Source organism: Xiphias gladius, chromosome 16 (genome assembly GCF_016859285.1).
Source record: "Xiphias gladius isolate SHS-SW01 ecotype Sanya breed wild chromosome 16, ASM1685928v1, whole genome shotgun sequence".
Taxonomy (NCBI): domain Eukaryota; kingdom Metazoa; phylum Chordata; class Actinopteri; order Istiophoriformes; family Xiphiidae; genus Xiphias; species Xiphias gladius.
The window spans coordinates 18,092,145-18,116,728 of NC_053415.1; the positions used below are offsets into that span (position 1 = coordinate 18,092,145).

Here is a 24,584-nt window from a genome sequence, read left to right on the forward strand (position 1 = left end):
TAGTGTGTGTCTGTGTAAAGGAAGGGGTTACAAACACAAGACCTCTGCATCTTTCTAAAGTGTTGTGTCTGACTCAAATTGCACAATCACACTGATCTGTGACACTTAAGGAAACTATTGAACCAGCAGACAGATGACTGAGGAAGGGTTCAGTTGCACAAAGAGGAAGCTTCATTTTGACACAGGTTTGTGAAGTGTTCAGGGACTTCTGAGGCCTGACCTTATGAACCTTTAATTAGACGCCCACATCCAAGCATCTGGACCCTACATGCAACTAACAGAATCATCTTCATTAACGTTCCTATTTCGTCTTAAATACCTAACCATACAAATACATTTATATTTGGTATGTAAAATACTCATCTTCAAAGTAACTAGAAAGTATAGCTGTTAAATAAATGTAGTTGATTATTTGCCTCTGAAATGTAGTGGAGTAGAAGTGTGAAGTGGCTTAAAATGGACGTACTCAAGTAAAGTACCTCAAAATTGTTCTTAAATACACTACTGGAGTAAATGTGACTTAGTGACTTTCCACCATCCAAAAACATTTTCATTTATTCTAGGGGAAGGATGAGAATTATGCTTCCCACAGCCATATGGCCGCAACATCGTGAACTGTTTAGAGGGGGAATGTCTCTCTACTCTCCACTTAAAAACTCACAGGCGTCTGAAACGTGACGAGAAGCCTCAACTTCAGACTGATATTTAATTAGAGGTCACAAGTCAAAAGGGTTGGGAAGCACTGAAATGGAGGACACCAGGGGAAGAATGACGTGGACAGATACAAGTAGTGGATATTTGAGTTCTTCCCATAATCCATGATCAAAATGGAGGTGTGCTATTGATAGGGGAGTAGATTAATTAAATACATTTACTCAAATAACGTACTTAAGTACAATTTTGAGGTACTTGTACCTTACTTGGGTATTTCCTTTTTCCGCTACTTTACATTCCTCCTTCAATACATTTCAGAGGGAAATGTACTAACTCTGCTACATTTATTTGATAAATTTAGTTACTTTGCAGATTCAGACGAATAATATAGGATATAATCAACAAATAATATGTAATGTGTTGTTATAGGTTAAGATGGGGGAGATCATAAACCAACAGTGTATTAAGTAATTTACCAGCTGCAACATTAAAGTGATGAACACATCAATGCATCCATATTTAGGCTACAATACACAACTATAATACACGTTATTCTATAATGGGCCTTTCTGCATAAGGACAAATTTCAAGTATATTTTGTTACTAATACTTTTGTACTGTTACTTAAGTCAAATTTGAATGCAGGACCTTTACCTGTAACGGAGTATTTCTACATTGCTTCTTTTACTTCGGAGTACTTCCTCCACCACTGGTATTTTGCATGCTTATCAGATGTTTTGTTTTGTTTTTTTTTATGTAAAAGCTTAATCTAGAAACAGACTCGTAACTACTGCTGTTAAATAAATGCAGTGGCGTAACAAAGTCCACTGAACTGAGGCGCAGTAGGAAAAAAGGAAATGCTCAAGTCAAACACACAAGTACCTCGAAAATATACGTAAGTAAAATAGTTGCACTATTATTTTGTATCGTAAGATATGTTGTATTCTGTATTGTATTGTGATATTTGTCCCTAAACTCTTGTATAAACTGTTTACCACGTGACTTTCTAGGTGTTTCTTAAGCCGCTTGTCACATGATCCTGATGTCAGTCTTTGCTCCGGTGGCGTTGTTTAAGTCTTAAATCAGAGCAAAACTAACACCACTGCTAGCTTACGCTAATATAACGAAAACGTTGAAACGCGTAGCCAGAAACGTTAACGGGGTTTTTTTTGTCGCCAAGAACAGCGCTTTATCATCCCAACAAATCAGTGACTTTTGTTTTCCCTTGCCGTTGTTGTGACGCTAACGTTAGCCTAGCCGGCTAGCACAACATCTCCTCGCCGAGCTAACTGGCCGCGTCCTGCGTCGTCGTTGTGCCGCCGTGATCTCGTCCTGACCAGCGGTGAAGCAGCAGCAGCAGCAGCAGCAGAGAAAACCGCAGAAACATGACGCAGATCGGCGGTGTCTACTCATGGAGCCTGGGACTAACGTTACAATTGATTTTAGGTGAGTATTGGTTATCCACGGTTACCGGACCCGAAGGTCAAAGATGACCAATATTGGTGCCTAGACAACGTTTACACCAATACAGTTAATGTTACTTCAAACTGTAATAACCACACATAAATGTAGGTTAGTGCAGCGATTAGTTTTGTCGGGCTTACACATGTAAGGTTATGGTGAGTTAACGTGTGGCGGAATCAGTGTTTTAACTTTACCATGCTGTTTGGACCCCCCCCCGGTAACTCTGGTTCTGTGTGCAGTCTGCCTCTGAGCCTGAACCGAATTCAGTCATTCATGGAGCAGCGAGGAAGCTAGCTCCCGATCTGCAGGTTTCACACATCTGAATCTGTGCTTTAAACTCTCCCTGTTACACTAGTCCAGATTTGAAAAGTCTAGGTATGGTGTATATATATATATTTTAATCTGGACCTGGTCTGATGTGGTCTAGATAGGGAAGAAAAAGGCAGTGAAATTACCCTTTTTTGGGTTTTCACAAATAACATAAAGGATTAAAAAAATATGAAACTGTGATTTAAACAGTCTTTAAACTCTCTTTATTAAACTATCTATATATCTATATATAGATCTATCTATCTATCTATCTATCTATCTATCTATCTATATATATATATATATATATATATATATATATATATATATATATATATAAGACTTAATTGTAACCTGTATTGGAGAAAGGAAGCTTTCTGAAACACTGAAAGTTCTGACAAATTGTAATGGAAATAAGTTCATTACCCAACACTTCATATCAAACAGTACTCATTGCATCTGCTGGTAAAAATAAAATGTGGGCAGGATTAAATGACATCTCATAATAATGAGCTGAGTTACAAAAAGCTATTCTTTTTTTCCCCACAATTTCATGGTTATATGATGGATCATGGTGTAGGTTTTGCCCTGATACCAACTGACCAGAAATTGGACTTTTCAGATACAGCTGTATTTACACTACAATCAGTTGAAACCCCTTGTTGTTTACACACAGGTGATTTCCATTTGACAAATGATTTGACTACTAAAACATATTGGCTGCACCAGCGGATATTTAGGTGTGTCCTATGAAAGGGGTGAATACTTATGCAAACATGTAATTTGTAATTTATACTTTGTTTAACTGAAAAACTTTTGCAGCTGCCGCTCTGCACCAGGGTTTTGCTACTGTTGCCCCACCCACGACTGCCCAAACCACTGCTGCGCCGCACAAAGACCCTGGCAGACCTGAAAGAGGAAACTATGTGGTCACCAACAGCAATGGTACTGCCTGTTTGTTGGCATCCATGGGCCTCCAGCTCAACATCACCTTCATTTCTTTGTCCCAGATGAAGGTACTTAAATACACTCAACTGTCGTCCATATACTTTTTGAGCTACAAATATATCCACGCTCGCAGGTTTTAAATGCTAAATGTTGCATCCTATATTTACAGACTGTGCAGGAAGTTGTGAACCTTCAGCCCAATATGACAAAGAGCTCTGGATCATGTGAATCAGACAGCGCCTCCCTGCGGCTCACAACGGATGCAGAGAAAACTAACGTCACCTTTACCTTCACCCTGGTAAGTTACTGCACCTGCTCTCTCTGCTTTGTACATCACAACCCTGTGAATAAAACCACGTGCCATTTATCCCCTTGCCTATTTGACGGGCAGTTTAATTTTGATCTTATTCTTCCTGGAACAGCCACTAGATGGCAGCTATAGCTTGAGGAAAACTGTCTGCTGACTACCATGTTGCTGACTTCTTTCTCCAGAATACTACGGCCAACAAGTACCATTTGAGTGAAGTGCTTCTGTCAGCAGCCTGGCCAGACATGAAAGGTGAGTGCACTTTACCTTCCAGTGTTCACGCAAGCTACCTTGTATCAGATTTAATAAGCATGTGTCCAACCTATCCTGTGATCTTAGTATAGTTTTCATATTTGAATGATGAACCATATGATCATATGAATCAATGAACGAAAGGCTGCACAACATCTGTGCCTTAGTGAACTAATAGGAACATCATTTTAAACGTGCACTAGGTCCTAAACAGATGTGTGAGGCCTCATATACCTATTCTGTCTTGTGTGACCGTATGATGAACAGTGATTTGATTTTATATAGTAAAAGGGGCTATGTTTACAAGGTAGGCAGACAATAAATATAACAGGAAGATTTGGTAATGCTTTATTGTACAGGTCTGTTATTTCCTAATAATTTCTTATAGATTTTCTGAAAAGAGCAATTTAGTGTGGTAGTAATGACCGAAAAAATAGAGATAAAGTTCTGACACTGTTATTTTATTCAGTTCATTTCGTTGTGTTGAGTTTATTATTGACTTCCAGATGAATTTCCATGAAAGAAATAGCCCCATTTTTAACCCCAGTGAATATTTGTTATTCGTTCATTTATTGTACGAAACTTTATTCTTTATTTATTCTGAATTGTATGTTAGTATCACTCTCTATTTATACCTATAATTAGGACCAAATTATATGGGTCTTTGCAGGGAACTTCTTTGGAGATTATTTGTAAATAAATTAGGATTTACGGACCCGTAAAATAAAGCATTATTGAAAATTACACTGTCACACCAAATTATACATTATTCACAATGTAGTGCTTAAAATCTGCACTGAATCGCCAGGAAAATAGGAACACCTCTACGATATGATGTAATCTGAAACAACTTGCATGTAATAAATCATACCGTAATGAAATATTTGGTTTTTGTTTTGTTAGAGAGGCGTTGATTCAAATGCATTATCCTGAAAGGCATTCTAGTATTTCGTCCATGATGGAAAAAAAACATGCAGTAAAGGTCCCTATCAGACCAGGCAAGTTGTGATTGCATGTTATGCTCCACGAATCCACTAGGCCATGTAGCTGCATTGTGTATGATGATTTTATTTTATTTTTTTATATCTTTCACACTTAAAATGCGATTGAATAATTATTGTTGGGAATAGGCAGACTCAAGTCTAAGACACCAAAAAAGAATTCCATGGATATGTTTTGATTTTTGCCATCATGAAAAAGACAGCAACTAGGGATTCACCAAGACAGTTGAATGTTTTTTTCTTTCCCTGTTTGTTACAGGAGAATTTCTAATGGCACATTAAGTCACAAGTTAACTGGAAAACTAGTTGATCTGTAACTCTGGTGCTCTGACTCTTCCCTCCATCGTCAGTCTCTACATCTTGCAGCACTTGTCCTGTATTCTGTCTGTTACACTTTACAAACTTAGGGCATCTTTTAAGTAACGTAAACTATGCATCTTAAGGGCTCATTAGCTAGAGCGTTGTTCGGCTGTGTTTTCTTTTAATTTAGTACCACTCAAGTGTAACGCTGCTGCTGCTGCAGTATTAACAGTTGCCATCAGTGGTGACACGATTGATGCCGTACACTTGGATAGAGGTGGCAGGGAATTCAGTCCTCTATTCAGGAAAACCCCTGGTCTTTTCCTATTGGAAGTTGGAGTACCTTCCATAATGAGACACATTTCCATATGTGGGCAATTAGTATTTACTAGAGGGATTTAATTCAAATGATTAACATTCAATTGATTGGTTGGATCACTCAGGCTTAGTGAATACCAAATGATAGGGAGCTGTAAAGGACTCCTGGCCTCCACCCACACCTTCCCCAACCCTGCTGTTAGACCAGGAGGCAGGGGACAGACAGAAATGAATAAATTAGACCTCAGCCAAATTCTTCGGAAATGTAAACAAAGTTTTTGCTGATCAGTTGTGGTTTTATGTGATGGGTGGGGTCAGGTAGCCTCCCAGAATCACATTTAATTTGATAAATTGATGTATATTCAAGATGAGTCATCAACAATAAGGGACACGGGATAAGAACTTGGAAAATGTATTTCTTTTATTTCACTGTGTCTTAAATCCTTTTTTCCTTTCAGATGAATCTGTCTTCATATTAAAAACCAGACTCCCCTCTCATGTCTTTTCACTCCCTGTTCTGTCCTCTGCCATAGACGCCTTCTCAGCCCATAACAACAGTCTGGACTACCTGCGTGGCACCCTGGGATACTCATACATGTGCCGAGAAGAGCAAACCCTGAATGTGGCCCAGAACTTGTCCATCAACACCTTCCAGGTGCAGGTGCAGCCCTTCGGTCTGACCGGAAATCAGTTTGGAGCAGGTAAACACTTTTGACATGAACAACATTAGATTTTCTTATGGCCAAGTAAAATGTGAGAAAATGAATCTACTGCTTCCTTGCTCTAACGTGTCCTTCCTCACATGTCTCACTCTCAGCTGAGGAATGCCAGTTGGATGAAGATGACATGTTGATCCCCATCGTAGTTGGAGCAGCTTTAGCTGGTCTTGTCCTGATTGTGCTCTTGGCCTACCTCATTGGCAGGAAGAGGAGCCATGCTGGCTACCAAACCATCTGAGATGTCTTGTCGCTCTCCTGTCCCCCGGGGCCAGAACCCCACCCATGAATTTAACCACTGTTTAATGAGACTAAACACTCTACCTTGTGCCCCTCTGTCCCTCCATCTCTCTGTGTACCGTTCCTTGCCCTTATCACTAACACGAGTCATTATCACGTTGTGACGTTGCTATGCGCTTTCTGAACTGACCCGCTCTTTCATTAAAAAAAGGGACTTTGTTTAGAGATTGTGTTGAACTCTTTAGTGGTACCATGTAAAGCAGGGGATGTTGATCAGAGGGTCCACGACAGTCCTCAAGTTGTATTGTACTATTTATGATTTCTGTGGAAGGAATTTTGAGGGATTGTGGGATTTGAGGGAATTGCTACTGTAGCTTTTTTGGGTGACCTTTTGTAGTGGTCTCGCCCTAAATAAGGTTTGCTAATATGAAGGGAATATTTCTTGCTGTTTAACTTGATCTACTTCAGACAGTAAAGATATGACTTTTTTTTTTAAATTGCAACTCTACATTTAGCCGAAGTATGCAGATTTTAGGGAACTTGCAAAAAACATAGTATCCTAATCCTGAAAAGGACGTGAGGAGACTCCTTAGTAGTTGTGTTACATTTAGGGATTCATTTTGTCCATTGGGATTAGTCGTGAAATGCTTGTCTTTCTTTCTGAGAGGTACTCAACACATTTTGTATGGAGACTGTAGATGCAGCTGTCAGCTTTATAGGACTTGGAGGCAATTTTAACTTTTTTTTTTTTTCGTTTCACTTAAAGGAGTACTTTAGCATCTTTGGGAAGTAGGCTCATTTGCATTCTTGCAGAGAATTAGATGAGAAGTTTGATATCACTCTTATATTTCCTAAATATCAAGCTACGTCAAGGAGATGGTTAGCTTAGCTCTGCATAAAGACTGGAAACAAGGGGACACAGCTACCCTGGCACTGTCCAAAGGCCAAAAAAAAATCTGCCTACTACAACCTCCAAAGTTCACTAACGAACACACTGTATCTGGTCTAAACAAAAGCTGAAGAGTAAAACTGAGTTGTGGTTGTTGATTCTAGCCAAGACTGTTTCTTGGCCGGGAGCTGGCCAGGCTCATAACCTCATGCAAAACAACATTTATCTGTTTTACCCTTCGCTTTTTGTAGAGATAAAAAAACAAAACAAGATATAACGTGTTAAGTGGTGAGTTTTAGAGGTGCTGGTAGGTGGATTCTGTTACATTTGGACAGAGCCAGGTTTGCTTTCTCCCCTTGCTTCCATTCTTTATGCTGAGCTAAACTAACCAGTCTTTTGGCTGCAGCTTCATACTCACTGTACAGACATGGCAATGGCTTTGATCTTCTCATCTAACTCGGCACAAAAGCAAATTACTTGTAGATCCCAAAGTGATGACAGCCTCTATTTAGGATTCTGCTGTTACAAAATAGACACACACCGGGATTTGCTATAAAAAAAAATCTATAAAAAGTGCTGTTGGCTTAGTGCATGAAAAAGCTCAGGACATCACTGTATGAACGTAATAATGTTGCTTTATTTAAGCCCGCTGGGTGGTTTTGTTTGTTTGTTTTTCCTGATTTTGGGCCCACTTGGGATTTGGTTGCTGAAGGGATAGAAGTTGCACTAAAGTCCTGAGAAACAGCCTCATGTAATGATTAAAATGGCCAAAATGCTCTGGTCGGTGTTTATCAGTGCCTTTCCAGCTGTAACATGGATGGGATTAAAGTTAAGCCAATATTCACAGAGGTAATCACTCCCACTCACTGACACTGTGTGCTGCCATGTATGGGACATTTTCTTTGTGTCTCACATAGCCTTCATGTACTGTTATTACCCTTAATATGCATTGTTTGATGTAATAGGAGGAAGTACAGTTATTTATGTTTTTTATTTTTTTCTTTTCTCCCTCATCTAAATATCCGTGTAGTGATTTAATAAGGTTTTAATGGATTTGTTTGAACTGTTTTCTAAAGGAGAGGTCAATAAAAGTGAAAGAACAAGGCTGGTGGACTTTTTTGTTTTGCCTTCCTACAGTTAATCAGCTGTCAAACCTGTTTCTGGTTAGTCATGGTTGTTTGGACTCCGTAGAAGTGGCGGTACATTATTTGAGAATAATTGTGGTATTGAGTAGGGGACATGCATTATGCCAATACATTTTGTTTTTTCATGTAAAAAAGATGAAATTACAAAATTGTATATAAAATCAGGACAAATAACTTTTTTTTTTTTTACAACGGTTAACGGTTTTCAGTCTTACAGGTTTTATATCCATAGGGCCATAGCCCTATGGACAGGAACCCGAACTACCGTTTTGTCACATCTGCAGTACCTGGCTCATACATGTTTTGTTTTGTTTAGTTTTTTTTTTCCTCTGCAACGGTCTGCCTTTAAATGCAGGGTCCAAAGATGTTTGGCAAACATGTTTGATAGTCACAACAGTTGTCAGGCACCTTGGAGCCTGTTACATGAATCATGTTTACTAAAGTATCTGAATAAAACCAGGAGGAGGTCTGTTTACATCAGTCCATGTTTTTGATTTGCATGGGTGGTTCCAGAGGGGTCCCCTCCTGCTGCCCCCCCCTACTAAAGTCAGAAGGTAATGGGTGGTTGGCTTATTAGTATCTCGGATTGATCACTGGTTACAGGGCCGGGGTCCCTGTACCAGATCCTCTGTATGAGTTTGCTATCAATCATATGCTGAAAAGAGACCCAAAAGGACCAAAGAGCCATAATAATAAAGACATCATGTTTTTTTTTTGGTTTCTTTTTTTTTTTACTCGTTTGTGTCCAGGGGCCCAAAGTCTCACAATCCGTCCATGGCTGTAAGGTATTTAAACCTACCCCAGTGGATCTGAGGTGGTAAAAGGTTTTAGAGAGCAAAGGAATGAAAGTACCTTCCTCTTGAAAAGGCCTCCAGTTCTCTGTTTCCCAACTGGGACAATAGAGCTTAACAAGCCTTTCGTCCGAGCTCAGAAACCAACAGCTTGATTTTCTGTGACTGATACATTATTTACACAGTTCAGTCGATTTCAGTCCCTGAATAACCTGTCATGTAAGGCTAAAATGACCACTTCCTCTAACCTTTGTTTGGCAGATGCATTTTTGAGGCCAGTTAAATCAGGAAACAGATTAGGGTAATTGTTGGGTTTCTATTGACAATAAGAAGTGAAACACCAGGTTCTGTAAATGTTGACAGAACCACACCAAGTTCTAAACATCCAGTTTTACTTTTTATTGTGAAATAGACGATTAAAGCAGTACAGTTGATTTTGTGTTCCTGTGCAATTCCCTTCTTCCATAGGACACTTGATCAAAGACACAAATAAACCAGAATTTACACCGTCACAACTGTTGTTCTCCACTGTAACAAAACAAATACACTGTATCAGTACTATGACAGATTTAAATACTTTAAAAAAAGCGTGAGACGCGAGGATCTTGAAGTATCTATAGCAGCAAAAATATTCAGAAGACGTAGGGACCCTCAGCAAAAGACAAGGTTATAAAATCTTGACATCAGTTGAGAAGCTTCAGCACATCCTTCAGATATTCAGTCTACTGGATTAAGAGTTTCATATATCTAAAGCCGCCAGTATGTCCATTTAGTAATAGTGGTAAATGGGGAGGAACGGTGGATCCAAAACTACGGCTGTCTAGATTCTTCCTCCAGGATCCGCTGCCTGCATTTCTCTCTCAGTTTATCAATAGTTGCCATAGAGAGACTCCCAGGTTCTGTAAAGATTTTCTGTAGAAAGATTTTCTGTCAACAAATGGATGAGGGTTGAAGAGGAGTATGGAAACACAAGCTGTGTTTACATGGAGCCTTTAATTTCCGCAAACAAATCAAACAATCAATAGTATGTCATGTAAACGCTTCAACTGGAATAAACCCTGGTTATATGCAACATTTGTCACGTTACCACAATGTCTGATCAGTATTTTTGGAATATATATATATTGTCCTCTGCACAAGGTCACTCACTAAATGTCAAGTCAGAAATGTTTCCTTGAGCTGATTTACCAACCTCTCTTCCGTTGTTTGTCATTTAGGAGTATTTCCTACCAATTTTCCTGAGTGGAGAATCTTTCCCAGGTTGATCATATTGAAATAGGTCATGTTTACTAGTGTTTGGGAGATAAATTAAAGGCTCATCTTTTTAAAAAAGGTGCAGCAGTGAACCACTAAAAATACAAAGGACTTTAGAGCTGTCATCATCTAGTTACTTTATTGATTAGTCCATCAACAGAAAACTAATCTGCAACAAGTTGCGATAATCGATTAACCATTTAATTAATTTTTGAAGAAAAAAATGCCATAAATTTGTTGATTCCAGCCTCACAACTGTGAAGACTCCTTGCTTTTCTTTGTCTGACGATGATAGTAAGGTGAAAATATTTGGGTTGAGAACATTTATTTGGAGAAATCAAGACATTTTGAAGGTGTTATCTTGGAATCCAGAAACTTGATATTTTTCACTATTTTCTGACATTTTACACACCCAGTGTTCAATCAACAAAATATTCAGCAGATTAATCAAAATAAAATAAGCTGTTAACTGCGGCCCTAAAGCACTTAATGTGGGTCAATTTGTTTTGCAAATTTTTGTCACCATTCCAAAGCTGGAGTTGGTGTTAGAACTGTTCTGAATTGTGAAGCGAGTAAACAAGAAAATCCATCATTTTAATGGAAATAGTTAGTTGGATAGATTTCATTTTAAAGGAAAAAGATGGCCCCCGTAACAACAGCCTGTGTTTCCTCATTAGTTTCTCTGGCTGTCCTTGATCATCTCACCTGCATGAAGGTGTGGCATTCCAGAGTAAATGATCCGCAGGTGATCTGTTTGAAACACTCGCACACATCGGGCAAAGAGCGAGCTCTCAAGATCTCAGGTTGGTGGTGAATGATGAGCGTCAGAGCAACACGGAAAAGAACCTTGGAGCCTTCGTAAAAAAGACAATCCCAGATTCGCAGAACTGTCTGCAAGTACAAGAGACGAGGAAGATGTCTGTAAAATGATGTGCTTCAACATCACTGTCAAATCCTCTTTTGTCTGTACCATTAAACACCAACTTTTTCCTCACCTCAATTGGGAGTATGTCAATGTAGAGGCAGATGAACCAGCGCGACACAACCAGGGTCCATATGCCGGGATACTGGGCCATGAGCTGACCTACTGCAGGGGCTTTAGCCTTGACCAGATCCCCAAGAACCTCCTGGTCAGTCTTCAGCCCCAACATGGCTGGGCTGTAGTAATCTACAATATCCCACGCTTAGATGAGCTCACATTGATTTTCCTCTGAGTGCAGGAGTGATACGTGTTACTTGCTATTTAAACATATCTCTTAGATCAGATCTAAATGTTTCAGATTTTTTTAAAATCTTAAATTCTTGGGAGAATGTTCTATGTGCAGTGCCACAAGGCTCAAACCCTAGGTCCACTAGTCTTCAGTCTTTTAAATGACGACTAGGGATCATCATGAGCAAGCACTATTAATGTGTATTATTATGCAGATGACACACAACGCCATATAGTCTTTATCACAAATACTTTGGCTGCCTTAATTACCTTAAAAATCCATTTCTAACATCAGTTACACCAAACTCCACGTGGGTCATAATGAAACACAGACAGTTGTTGGTTCAAAGTAGAGAAAAACAGCACATTACAGGCAAATAAATTTGGATGATATCACTGATCTTACTTTCAGCTGGATGTAAGGAATACAGCTGAAGCAGCATTTTCTCTCTCTCGCTCTCTCTCTGTCTCTCTCATAAAGATAAGATCATGTCTTTCTTCCCTTTATAAAAAAATGAAAATATGCAGACCTTTGTTGCAGGGAGGCTTAACTACTGTAGCACATTGCTCACAGGTCTGTCCCAAAAAGATGAACTTGTTGAAAAATGTTGTGCCCATTCACACCTGTTCTGTAGAAGTCCCCTCACGTCTCCCAACTCATTTCAATTAATCCAGTTAATTTAAGAATAGATTTTAAGATCTTTAAAACGCTTTTATATTTATACCGAACCTGCCTTCACACACTTTATGCTGCTAAATTATGTCCCTGTGTGTGTGAGGGGGAAAAAAAAAGAAGCAAAACACACTCAACCTGGGAGTATTCCGCCCAACAACGCATCCATGAGCCAGAAGGATTTCTCTTCGTCCTTGGTGATGATGATGAGGTAGCCTGCAATGAAGTTCATGCCCTGGAATAAAAAGAGACAGAGACGATGTAGCTGTGTGTTGGCCCTAGGACATACTGTAGGACACTGATGTTACACACAAAAATACACATTCAGTAGATGGATTTGTTTTGTGAGAAACTCTACAACGAGAACATATGTCCAGGTTGTCAAAATAGTTGTGATGACATACTCAAATAACAGCTACTTGTATACCAGTCATTTTTATAACGAGTAACCCCAATTATTCAAACTACCTTTTTTCAATCCAAAGTGGGAGTTCTCAGGTTGTATCTTTAGCAAGAAGCTTTGACTACAGAATACCTCAAAATATGACTTTGTCTTTAACTTGATTCCATTTGCTGTACGGGGAACTGACAGGGTAAGTGAATTTAGCATACAAAGGTATGAAAGCCACATTTGGAGAAAACGCTACACACCTATTTTAGTGATTAAGCAACTAGCCAGTCCTGTTCTTTAGGTAAACTGACATTATTTTGTGAGACAGGGGAGTCCGCTCGTCCGTGGCAGTTTGTCTCACCTGACAGTACCCCACTGCCTTATTATGGTTTCCATAGGCCAGCAGCACATTGTTCAGAGCCCCTTGCAAGCTTGGCTCGGCCTTTTCAGCTTTGCTCTGGAAGAGGACGTTGTCAGGAAAAGTCCTGTGCATATCTGCCAAAAAAAAAAAAAGAGAATTATATTTGCTAATTTAATCTGAGTTGATAGAAGTTGCGGTGTGCATTGTTTTTTGATGAGAGGGTCGTAGGAAGGGTGGAAAGACAGTTTTGTCTCACCTGTATGAATGGTTTCCTTCAGCTTGGTGTCATGCTCCATGGCCAGCAGGGACTGGTAATAACCCTGGTTACTCTCCAGTCGCTCCTGGGCACCGCTAGCTGCCATCCAGATCCTGGCACGGTGCTCATTAGGCACGCCTTTGCGCACGTAACGCTTCACTTCCAAAACAGGTTTTTAGAGTCACATCACAAGACCACGGAGCACCAAAATAAAACTGTGTTTGGATATGTGTGTTCTGTACCTGTCAAATTCTTTTCTACACAAGGTTTCTCTTGAAGGAGCCTGGACCACCTCACAGACCTTCTGTTGAGGACAGCTACATACTCATTCATCATCTCCTTGTAGGATTCAAAATCATGATGTCGCTCAAAGCCATAGGGGTCAATCCTGCAGGGGCAAATCCACACAGTCCGGTACCATGCACATATGAATGCATAAAGCCGTGAAGAAAGAACTGACATCGGGGCAACTTTTCTCCCCAGCCTCCTTTTTCTATTCTTTTCCCTGATGACAGACACTTACAACAGCCTCCACAGGGTAGGGTTTCTACAGCGGGGAGATCAGATGCCCAAGATGGATGACAAGTAAGGCTTGAATTACTTTCAAGTGTGATTGGGAGCAAGGAGCAAAATTCAAGCTCGAAAATAACCTAGAAAAGGTCATGTCTTTTCCACAAAACAACACTAAGCTATGATATTTCTGATAAGCCTGCTGGAGGCTTTACAAGTTTGTTAAGTTAAAAAAAATTAAGTACAAATAGAAAAGGCTTGATGAAGAAAAGAGAGTGATGTAAATAACTGGTAGCCGGGAAGGAGGCATCAAAAATATACATCTAATAGCCATCTAAAAACTCAGTAAAAGAAGGATGACGCATGCAGTCAGAGAGAAAACCACATCAGAATACAGCTTACCTTTCACTGCCATTACTACATGTTAGAGGCTGAGCAGCACTTCCTTTGATTTCCTTCTCCATCGTGTGTCACGCGCTGCAGGTCCAGAAGTCCACCAAGGCCAGGAAACACCAGCACCGTCGACGTTATTTAATTTCTATCACTAGGAGATAAACTGGCTGCTGTCAAGGTAAGTAACTAAGCGATCTGAGTTTCAAAAGTCTCACCTTACAGCACTCACTGAGAGGAGGGGCCAGCTTAAGAAACACCCAGGTAACATCCACAGGAACGTGCTTTATTTGCATGCAAAACAACTGGAGGACGAGACACAGTAACGCTTGTCCTCTTGCATATCACCCGTCCATGAAGATGAATAGGGGTAGTAAGGGTAGCAATAGCAAGAGTACCGGTAGTAAGGGTAACAGTAGTATCTACAGCAGCTATTTCACCATTTTATTCAAATAAACCTCTTGCAGATGGTAAAATATTATTTCCTAGCCAGGGCTGGACCCAAGATTTTAGAAATACTAGTCATGAGTTAAAATTCCTCCACTGCAACCCCCTCCCCTATAAGAAATTTTTAACTGACTTCTAACTATTTAAATATGTTTTCTCTAAATTTCACATCCCCAAGCTGTCTTCGTGCTACCAGAAATATTATTATCATGGGGAAAGATTTAAGCCTTTTCTTATTTTTGTTTAAATTTATCTGAAGTCGATACAAGTAACACTTTACTGTTTTGGTTCGCTCTCACAGCTCTCATCAGCGTCGTTTTTTTTTTTTTGGTCACAGCAGGCAGCTGTGTTTTCAGCCAAAAGCTCTGATAAGCCCACATTACCCCACCAGCCCAGCTCCAAACAGCACACAGGCACAGTTGACGACTGGTTGGTGAGCACAGTGGAGCGTTTCGCTGCTAAAGGGCCAGATATTTCCCCCAGGAGTTGATAAAGGAGTTGATTAAAGCAGAGCTATGAAGAGTGAATACTCCACTTAAATCTATCAGGCGGTCAGAAACACGACTACATCTAATGATCGTGTCGCTCTGTATCAGCTCCATGTGGAAATAAGCAGCTGTTTGCTAAAAAGTTCACCGTATCAATTTAAAGAGTAACTTAACACCAGGCTGAAAAGCAGTGTTTTGCTGCCCTCTCTGGCTGAAAGCTTCAGGCCTTAGCCACACCCTGCACTGATGAGTGTGGTCAGGCTATGTGCCGCCTGTAACCACACCCAACAACGAAAGGACACACGACCATCACTGAGGGAAGATGAGAGGTTCCACCACTAGAGGTCAGCGCAAACAAGATTTTCAGAGGGGGCTTGGTTACTCTTTAAAAGGCGAGATAATATATCTGTCTTGTGTTACAGCTCGTCCCACTCCCCCTAGCTGAGGCTTAACTTTTTTGCTTAAAAGCAGTCAAATCTGAAGATGTATCAATGTGTAATAGAAGAATGCAAAGTCCTCCTCAGGTTGTTAAATCCCCCCAATTCCCAGAGACTATATAGAGGACATTACCTCAGCAGTTGCCCCTGCTCCTGGCTTCTCTCCTTTACAGTACAACCCACTCTTTCTCCATCCTTTCCTGTCATTCTGAATGTTACAGCATACTAAGAATTGATGTAATAAAACCTTATTTGAAAAGAAAAACCATGTTGACGATTGCTATAAAGTAGTCACGGTCTTTGACTAAGGATGGCACAACAGGCAGTAAGAGGTGGCACTGAAATGATTTCAGAGTCACTTGATCTGCTTTGAATTATTGGTGGAATAAAAAAAAAAAAACAGCAATGTTGAACTTTGACTGTACATGTACAAGAGGTATAGAAATCTTGATCAGCTCATCGGCATCATCGATCTGTTACACTGCAAAGTTGTAAACAAAGAGTAAATAACAACACATCATACAAGTGTAATTAACTCATGATCTGTGCCCCCCCCCCCGCCCCAAACAAACTTCCATCCCCAAAGGACCATCCTCCGCTCTGGTCCGATACAGGTTCCGAGAATTTGGTCCAAATTCAGCTAATTGGAATTCAGTCATCATTAACTTTATTATTTACATGTGCTTTCCATACTGTGACATTTCAAAATGTCTGCTGTGAAAAACCTAATACACAAAGTATTTATCACAGTTGTATTGCCATCATTATAATTCTGCTTTATGAAATTAAATTACATATGTGATATAAAACATATCCATTATCTAACTTCAACAACAAAAGAGCTAAATACATGTGTGATTACGGAAAAACTCATGCTTTATTCATCTTTCTTAAATGAACAGAATACTTAGGCTACTTACATGATGTATCAACAATATAGTCTAATTTTCACTACCTTCAGTAACACTGAACAGATGGGCTTGAACAGAAATATAAATATTGAACAGACAGGTATTTATTCTTAAGGCTTACTTTGTTGTCCCGTTGTTGCCCCCTTTAGTTTCCTGGCTTCTGAACAAAGGGCTTCACACTGCCATAACATACAGATATGTGCCATGCAATCCTAAGGGCCAGTCATTTCTTAACTTTAAATTTCTCTTAACTGCTGCTGAATAGATTGCTCAGAGAGATCAACTGATAAAAAACAAAACTCTTGCCTCAACAGTCAGAAAATGTTTCTTTTGAAAGCAAAATCATGGTACTGTGGATAGGACTGATTACATTTAGGATTGAAGACCCATTCCCAACTGCAATTATCCAAAGGAATACCACAAACCAATATCAATTATGTAAATTAAAGCACTGCCTTTACTTTAGTGAAAATTTATTTGTGAAACCAGCCCAAAGTGAAGTAAAATGTTTAACATGCTTTCAATGAGAAGCTCACAATTCCATGACTTGACAGATCCACCTAACATTTAAACCAACAGCATATCATCCACAATATTGAGGCGTCCCGTTAGAGATCTTAGCATTTCCTGTACATAAAAGAAATCATCTTTTGCATTTAGAAATTCAACATATTTATATTATTCTTCATATAGCTCTCTTTGTAAACTGTCCCAATAGATACAGTATGTACAGTAAAAACTGCAACAGTTCTGTTGGTGCTGGTGTAGTGAGCACTGTCCCGAAGTTAGAGTAAGACGTGGGAACTTTGCACAGTCACTCAGAGCTTCATATAACAAAACAAAGCTGACTAGGAAGAATCTTAAAACACACTGCTTTCTCCTCTCCAGTCCATTTAGAGTACACACAGCCAGTGAACCTCCTCTCAGTGCTGTGTCCATCCCCACTTACAGGGCTGTGGCCTGACAGGTAGTGCTCCTCCTGGAGCAGAGCAGAGGGGCGTCCAGGATACTGAGAATCCAACAGGAGAGACAGAGGTGAATCTGGCAATGTCCATATGACGCCTCAGTCTCATGAGGACAAAAAATGTGGCCAGTTGTTCTCATAGTTTTTACTCAGCTCCCTGAAAGGTGGTTTCCTGACAGTTTCAAGTGCTTCTGTTTTCTCTCTGAAGTCTACAATTTTCACTTTTTTTGTACAAGTCTTAAAAAAAACTATGAAGTCACTGTAAAAGAAACAACGTTCTGGCTTTCCAGAGTTGTGTTTGGATTTAGAGAGTTTTACGTTTTGATCCTGTTACAATTGGTCGAGCGAATTCCACAAAATCATCTATAAGGACTGGCCATGCTCCTGAGAAAGAAACACCAAGATATGATTAGTGCCACAGTGATGAAATGTTTATTAATCTGAGGGATTTTTTTATCCATTTTATCATTCCAAACTCACCTTCCTCATCATAGTTTGACATGTCATCTGCAATCATGTTACCAAAGTCCAACAATAGGTTCCATGTGTCCTTTGGGATGGATCGTTTATGGTGTTCCTATAATGGACAAGTGCTGGTGAGCATAATGGTATATGCATGGTTTCACACATCTTGTTTTTAAATTTTGTCTATCTCTATAACCAAGTGGGCCAGCATGTGCGCTGGAGATCCAGGAATAGAGCCTGTTTTCATTCCAATCAAACACCATCCAGTGTCACTGGCTGGTCCCGCTCTTTGACTCAAGGAGGTGTAATGAAAACCAGTATACTCTAAGCCGTCTGTGGCACATGTTCCCCCTCATCCAAACTTTTCTCTCTTAATACCAATTCCGTTACCTCACCTCAGGGTATCTGGCAATTCCGACTACCGATCTGATACCAGTGCTCTTGTTTTCCCTCAAATTTAAGATGCGTATACGTTACAGCATAGAACTCATTAATATTGTTTTTATGTAAAGTAACCTGAGGCCAGGGATTGCTGTGGCCAGAAAAACTCAGTTAGTGGCCTGCCATGACTCAATGAATGTAACTAGTATCAGTAAGACATAATTTTTATATTGACAGTGACAAAAGACACTGTATGTAACGTGAACGGCTGATACCCAGCTAGTACTGGTGTCAATACCGATTCAACATTTTTTATCTGTGCATTCATAGTTTCACTTCTTTGACTCACCAAAAGGAATCTATTCCAAAGATCAAGGAACTTAAATCGTCCTGAGAGAACCAGGTTCCAGTAGGCTACAGCCATCTCCAAGTCTGCACACAGACACAAAGAAGAACACTTGTTTCAATAAGCTATATCACTGAGCAAGTTGTTCTTATTATTATTGTAACTCTGCTTACCTAGACCCTTCTGTCCAGGATTTTTGGCAAAGTTAAAGGTGAACTGGTAGAAGTCTTTGAACTTCCCACTATCTTTTAGCTCCTGCTCTAGTCTTGGCAAAAGGGCCTTCAGTTTTTCTGGGCTGTCACACCTAGAGAAAGAGACCATTTAAGCAACAAATAAACAAACTAAATGATCATACACGGACAACCCACACAGTGGCAACATGACTTTGTTGATACTGATGACAAATTCGCTGAAGTTAACTCTGACACATGAACCTCAAAAGTCAAACACCGCAGCTCCTCCATTGAGTCATTCCATGAAGACACAGAATACTCAAGCTGTGGTTGAGTGAGTCTATATATAGAGACAGCCTTCCTTCCCTGGAGCTACACTAACAGATCGACCATGCAAAGATACTTCAGACACAGTGTTTACGTTCTACTTCGTAGCATGTCACACGCTGTTGATGTCAAAACTCACCCCAGCTCTGTCATTCCATCCAGAAACTCCTTCTTGGTGAACTCGCACTGTGTGGCAGCGCGAAACTTCCATGCAACAACCAGCACAGTGATGCTGGCGGGATCCAGTGAGAGGTCATCACAAAACTGCTGAATCCCATCAATACCAATCTTATTCTCATCCTGGGGATCTATCAGGAAAAAAACAAAAAACATCTCACACTTTTTGCAAACATGTAGTGTCTATAATTTTTAAAGAATACAGTCCTTTTTTCAAACAGCTCCATTCTAGTAGATACATTATGTTACAGTGTAAAACACAAGACTTATAAGTTATCCCACTTACCTTTGTAGCGATTGTAGAGCTGCTCTAGCTTTTTCCGGTCTACAGAGGTTTTCATGGACTCCTTACAGTAAAGATCTGGGTTCTGAAAGTAGTTGTCAGTAGCAACTTCTAGTTTCCAGTCATTCTGTGTGAGGCAATACACAGCTGTCTTCTCCCCAGCCTGTGTAAAGGACATGAACTGCCGTACCTTGTCCCTCTGCGAAGACTTCAGCTTATGCTGTGCAAGTACAGGACAGGGGCTGTCAGACACTGGTGCGATCAGACCAGGGAGTACAGATAACAAAACACAAACACAGAGCGATACACAGACAAAGACACAAAACGAGATACACACATCTACAAGCATTCAGGCAACTGTGATAAGAACAGGAAAGACTGGGAAACACTCTGAAACACTCCGACACATATTTAAAAGGTTAGTCCGTCACACCGACAAACACACATTATAAGGAGGTGAGCCAAGACGCTGTGGTGGTAATTATGTCCTGTCCAAAAGCAACATGGGCTGAAGGGGGATGTTGTGGATTCTCAAAGCACAAGCTGTACCCCAGAGGGCCCCTCAGATAACTACAGTCATAGATGTAACATGAGTAGGGAAATGGGATGACCTAAAGGTGCAAAAAGTCTGGAGTGTAACACAAGCACCCTGCCATAAATACTCTGCAATAATAAAAAAGGAAAAAAAAAAAAAAACAACACAATATTGTCAGAATACATTAACAGTGATATTGTTAAGAGGTTTTGTTGGAAGTCAGTTATGAATGCAAGCAGGAGGAGTCATTAAGTGTAAATTTCAGTGGGCAAGAGACAGTCAAGTAAATTCAACTATTGTATCATTAAACTGTAATGCAGCCATTTAAGACTAGTAATAAACAAGAGTTATGCTTTAAAGTCATTTTCATAATTTAAGCCAAATTCCAAATGATATCTAGTTTCCTAACACTATATCAATGTTATGATTAGTCGATTAATTGATTGGTCGATTATAAAACCGAAACAATTAGTTGTTTAGTTGATCGTCAGAAAATGAATCAGCAACTGTTTTGATAATCGATAAATCGTTTCAGTCAGTTTTTTTCAAAGAAAAATGCCAAACATTTAGAGTTTCCAGCTTCTCAAATGTGCGGATTTAATGTTTTTATCTGTTTTGTATCGGAGTAACCTGAATATTTCTAGATTTTGGACTGTTGATCAGACGAGACATTTGAAGATGTCACTTTGGGTGGAAACATGACTGGCATTTTTCATTCATTTTGGACATACAGACAAAAAAACCTATCAATTAATCAAGAAAATAATTGTCAGATTAATTGATAATGAAAATAATTGTTTGTTGCAGCCCTAGTTGATTAATTGGATAATTAACTGCCCGTTTACGACTTTTTTAGGTCATTTTTTTTAGAGCGAAAATGTCAAAAATCACATGGGTTCAGCTGATCAAATGAGGATTTTCACTTATTTAATTAGTCTTCTATGGCAGCAACATGAATAAATTTGGATTTTTTTTAACTATTGACTGGACAGAGCAATCAATTCGGAGACATCGACTTAAGCTCTGGGAAACTGTGATATGCACTTTTCACTGCTTTCTGACATTTTACAGACCAGACGGTTGACCGAGTAATAAAAACAGTGGATGAATTGATAATGGAAATAATCTTATATCCCGACCCTAATCGATAGTATCGTGAAATATTCCCCAGCTCTGTCGAAAAATCACCATGCCATCTCCTCACAGCAGCTGCACTATCTGAGCACTTGCTCTTCTCTGAAGAGCAGCATTTCCTGAAACAGGAGACTAAAACAGTGCGAGTTCACCGAGCCGCTAAAGACTTCCAACCGTTACTGATTTCTGTTAGTAAGGACCACATGAAGTCAAACGGCTGTAGTGACAACAGCACGTTTTACTGTTTCACAAAATGGGTAACGTTAGGTTAGCATTGTCTACATACCACCAGCTAGTAACTTCTACTGGCTAACGTTAGCTAAGTTAGCCGGAATGTATCACTGACATTAACGATGGGGATAATACCACAAGACCAGACTGACAGTATAGTCGTGTATATGCCAGGATTTCACGTGAACGATCCTGTGTGTGTCTGTGTTTGAGGTCCAAAGGCTGACCTGCTCCCAGCCGAAGTTAACAGACTGCCAAAAAGGGACGTGTAGCTAGCTAGCTGCTCTCAAAATATCAACTGACCTTCCCTGTAATAGCAGCGAACACAAGTAATTGACCATTGCAGGCTTGTCAAAACGCGACGAGGCATACACTTTAATAATACGAGACTAGTCGTGAAGGTAAGCCTTAATGGCACTAAAGCCAATGCCTGGGTTTGTTTTTATTTTGGTTACCTACCATTTTTACAACCGCTGTTTGACCAGTTTGGTAGCCCGACTGTCGCTCATTGTGCGCATGCGCGAAAGTAGTCGACCACCTATTAAAGGTTTTGGTAGAGAGAGATGAGGTTTGCAGTGGCTTCTCTGTTGCCCCTTGCCTCATTTGTAATTAGTAGCCGTAGTTGAAATGTATGGGCTTATACTTGCAGGTGTTTATCAATATGGGCACATTAAATACTAGAAATATTCCCCAGTGTACCACAAACCACAGCCTCTAAAATAACCATAAAGTTGAAACAACACCTCTTTGAAACACTAAAAACCAAACATCGTAACTAAGAACGTATGATTTATTGCAGGAGTGTTCTATTAGACTATATTAGTTTACCACGGTGTACCAAATAAACTGGATACTGTCTATGCTTGTAAATTCATGGTAGATTTACTAATATTTTAAAATTACAAGAAAAAGAATATTGATAACATGAGAAATATCTGATTTTTTATTCCAAAATTTTGTAATTGTAATTGAAAATAGACTCAGTCTTGATCACTCTAATTTAACACATCTAGCAGACGAGATACTGTATGTTGACAGGCTTGACTGTTTGACCATTGTTTGACCAAGTGCACCTGCATTCAGTAAATCACTCACGATGAGCCCTTTAATGATCAGTTTGCTAATTAAAAGGTTCTTAAATGCAGTGTGAGTCTCAGAAGGCATTAAAAGGGAGGCACATGTCAATTAAAGATCAATCCTTCTGTATGTGTGTGTAAGTAGTCCCTTCACCACCACAAATAACACAGTGTTGAAATAACAGACATATTAACAGGTGACATTGCATTGCATTCATTTGGCAGACAGTTTTGTCCACATCAACGTATAATGAGTGCATGCAAAGGCCATAGGAACAAAAGTAAGGGCATATTCATGTAACGCATGACTAAAAAACAATATCAGCTGACTTGGTATAGGTCTGAGGTGGGTCTTACTTTACTACCTGATCTTGAGGCCCTGCCTGGTAGTGGATCCAAGTGTCAAATCTAGTCATAAGACCTTTATTCTTTCAGTTTCGTGCTTATTTGTTGCATATTCCTGTCAATCAAATCAATCAAATTACCATACAGCAAATCTGCAGCACTCTAGTATGGAAAAGGTGCACACATTAGACAAAGATTGGAAGGAATAGGGGGTTAACAGAGGTCAGCAGCTCATCTTGCCCCCTGGTGGGTTCATCTGGCCAGGGGGCAAAAGTGTACTCAGTACTACAGGATAAGTTGTTAAAGTTTTATTTTAACCCTAGAAATGAGTGTAGTGTACAAGGGTATGTTGTTAAGTACACTGTTTTTAGTGTGGCAAAGTGAAAACTATCGTGTTTTCTTTTTTAACTCAGAATAATTATCCTTACATTGTAAACCTATCAACACACTTTGATAATAATAAAGAAAAGCTGAATCTGAGAGAGAATTTTGAGAGTTAAAGCAAAGATGTGTCCCAGTATAATATTAGAAGAAAAAAAAACCCCAAGCGCTCATCTTACAGTACAAAGAAATTATGACTGTCTGTTGGGCTGACAGGAGGCTCAGCTGAGTTTTATCTCGTGAAAATGAATCCACCCTTCAATAAGTGTGAACAACACACAGAGCACTGTAGCTGATAGAGTATCTGTGGACGTCAGCCTTCCTCTTTTTTTTCTCTTTTTTGTTTTGTTTTACAGTGAGGAAGGATTGAATGGCAGCCAGAGTTCAGTACACTCCCTTCATGCTAGTACAATCACACACACAGGATGCAGCATGTAAGTGATCGTTACAACGCTGTTAATGGAAAACTACTGTCATTCATACCAACTCAATTACGGACTTCTTTACACCGACTGTAAACAGTAGGCTGCAGTGTTGTTGTTGGTAAACTGGAAATGATACTGAGAAGTGTTCAGGGTAAAAACGCTTCAGCGTAACAGAATACAATTTAACAGCACCGCAAACTGCAGCTTCCAAAATGGACATCAAGTTAAATCAACACCTCTCTAAAATAGTTTCAACAAAATATGAACATCATAACCTTCATGAAGAGAGGATTTATTGCAGGGCTGTTGTATTAGCCTGCATTAGTTTAAGCTAGGTTTACCTAATAAGCTGGTAACTGAGTGTTTAAGCCCTTTCTATATACCCTACTGTTTGAAAATGCCGGTAAAGAGTAGGTTTCAATTAATTCAGTAATGTTTGACTTTTTATTAATTACAAACTTTGTAAATCTCATTAGAAATTAATCGATGTTGATTACTCCAGTTAAACAACATACTCTCTGCTTCAAATGCACCTCCATGGAATAAACCACTAATTAGGACACCCATAAAATCTGAGAGTTTAACAGTTTAAGACGTTCTTAAATGCAGTGCAATTCTGAGACACTCGGCAGGCATTATGGAGGCTTTCAGCTCATGATAGAAAAAAGGCAGGTTATAA

The 24,584-nt window shown here is 39.6% G+C and overlaps 3 protein-coding genes across 8 annotated transcripts; 1 reads left to right on the forward strand and 2 right to left on the reverse strand.

Moving 5' to 3' along the window:
* Positions 1–1,673: 1,673 nt before the first annotated feature.
* On the forward strand, positions 1,674–8,505 carry lamp1b (lysosomal associated membrane protein 1b). The gene is made up of 6 exons (XM_040149099.1): positions 1,674–2,100; positions 3,250–3,443; positions 3,545–3,673; positions 3,868–3,934; positions 6,087–6,254; positions 6,371–8,505. The coding sequence occupies exons 1-6, from the start codon at positions 2,040–2,042 to the stop codon at positions 6,508–6,510; spliced, it is 759 nt and encodes a 252-aa protein (XP_040005033.1). The 5' UTR covers positions 1,674–2,039; the 3' UTR covers positions 6,511–8,505.
* A 1,639-nt stretch (positions 8,506–10,144) lies between these two features.
* LOC120802007 (growth hormone-regulated TBC protein 1-A-like) lies at positions 10,145–14,453 on the reverse strand. The gene is made up of 8 exons (XM_040149422.1): positions 14,392–14,453; positions 13,722–13,867; positions 13,480–13,638; positions 13,224–13,357; positions 12,610–12,706; positions 11,584–11,756; positions 11,294–11,479; positions 10,145–10,246 (listed from the first exon to the last, which is right to left on the reverse strand). Exons 1-8 carry the CDS (start codon positions 14,451–14,453, stop codon positions 10,145–10,147), a joined length of 1,059 nt encoding a protein of 352 aa, XP_040005356.1.
* A 1,964-nt stretch (positions 14,454–16,417) lies between these two features.
* On the reverse strand, positions 16,418–22,240 carry LOC120802008 (DCN1-like protein 1). 6 transcript variants are annotated; one of them, XM_040149424.1, is made up of 7 exons: positions 22,138–22,240; positions 19,782–19,998; positions 19,458–19,626; positions 18,992–19,122; positions 18,822–18,904; positions 18,107–18,203; positions 16,418–18,010 (listed from the first exon to the last, which is right to left on the reverse strand). In XM_040149424.1, the coding sequence occupies exons 1-7, from the start codon at positions 22,138–22,140 to the stop codon at positions 17,931–17,933; spliced, it is 780 nt and encodes a 259-aa protein (XP_040005358.1). In that variant the 5' UTR covers positions 22,141–22,240; the 3' UTR covers positions 16,418–17,930. The 6 variants fall into 6 exon arrangements, with proteins under 6 accessions (XP_040005358.1, XP_040005361.1, XP_040005360.1 ...); XM_040149427.1 differs by lacking the exon at positions 22,138–22,240 and adding an exon at positions 21,982–22,090; XM_040149426.1 differs by lacking the exon at positions 22,138–22,240 and adding an exon at positions 21,906–21,984.
* Between the last annotated feature and the right edge of the window lie 2,344 nt (positions 22,241–24,584).

Bases quoted from the DNA above. Each gene is read 5' to 3' on its own strand.
- lamp1b (XM_040149099.1), top strand. From the start codon at position 2,040: ATGACGCAGATCGGCGGTGTCTACTCATGGAGCCTGGGACTAACGTTA. The intron at 2,101-3,249 runs GTGAGTATTGGT...AAACTTTTGCAG, and splicing joins AACGTTACAATTGATTTTAG to CTGCCGCTCTGCACCAGGGT. The intron at 3,674-3,867 runs GTAAGTTACTGC...TTCTTTCTCCAG, and splicing joins TCACCTTTACCTTCACCCTG to AATACTACGGCCAACAAGTA.
- LOC120802007 (XM_040149422.1), bottom strand. From the start codon at position 14,453: ATGGAGAAGGAAATCAAAGGAAGTGCTGCTCAGCCTCTAACATGTAGT. The intron at 13,358-13,479 runs GTGAGACAAAAC...TTTTTTTGGCAG, and splicing joins GAAGGAAACCATTCATACAG to ATATGCACAGGACTTTTCCT. The intron at 11,480-11,583 runs GTGAGGAAAAAG...TTGTACTTGCAG, and splicing joins TTGACATACTCCCAATTGAG to ACAGTTCTGCGAATCTGGGA.
- LOC120802008 (XM_040149423.1), bottom strand. From the start codon at position 20,127: ATGCTTGTAGATGTGTGTATCTCGTTTTGTGTCTTTGTCTGTGTATCG. The intron at 19,123-19,457 runs GTGAGTTTTGAC...CTCTTTCTCTAG, and splicing joins GATGGAATGACAGAGCTGGG to GTGTGACAGCCCAGAAAAAC. The intron at 18,905-18,991 runs GTAAGCAGAGTT...GTCTGTGTGCAG, and splicing joins TCCTGGACAGAAGGGTCTAG to ACTTGGAGATGGCTGTAGCC.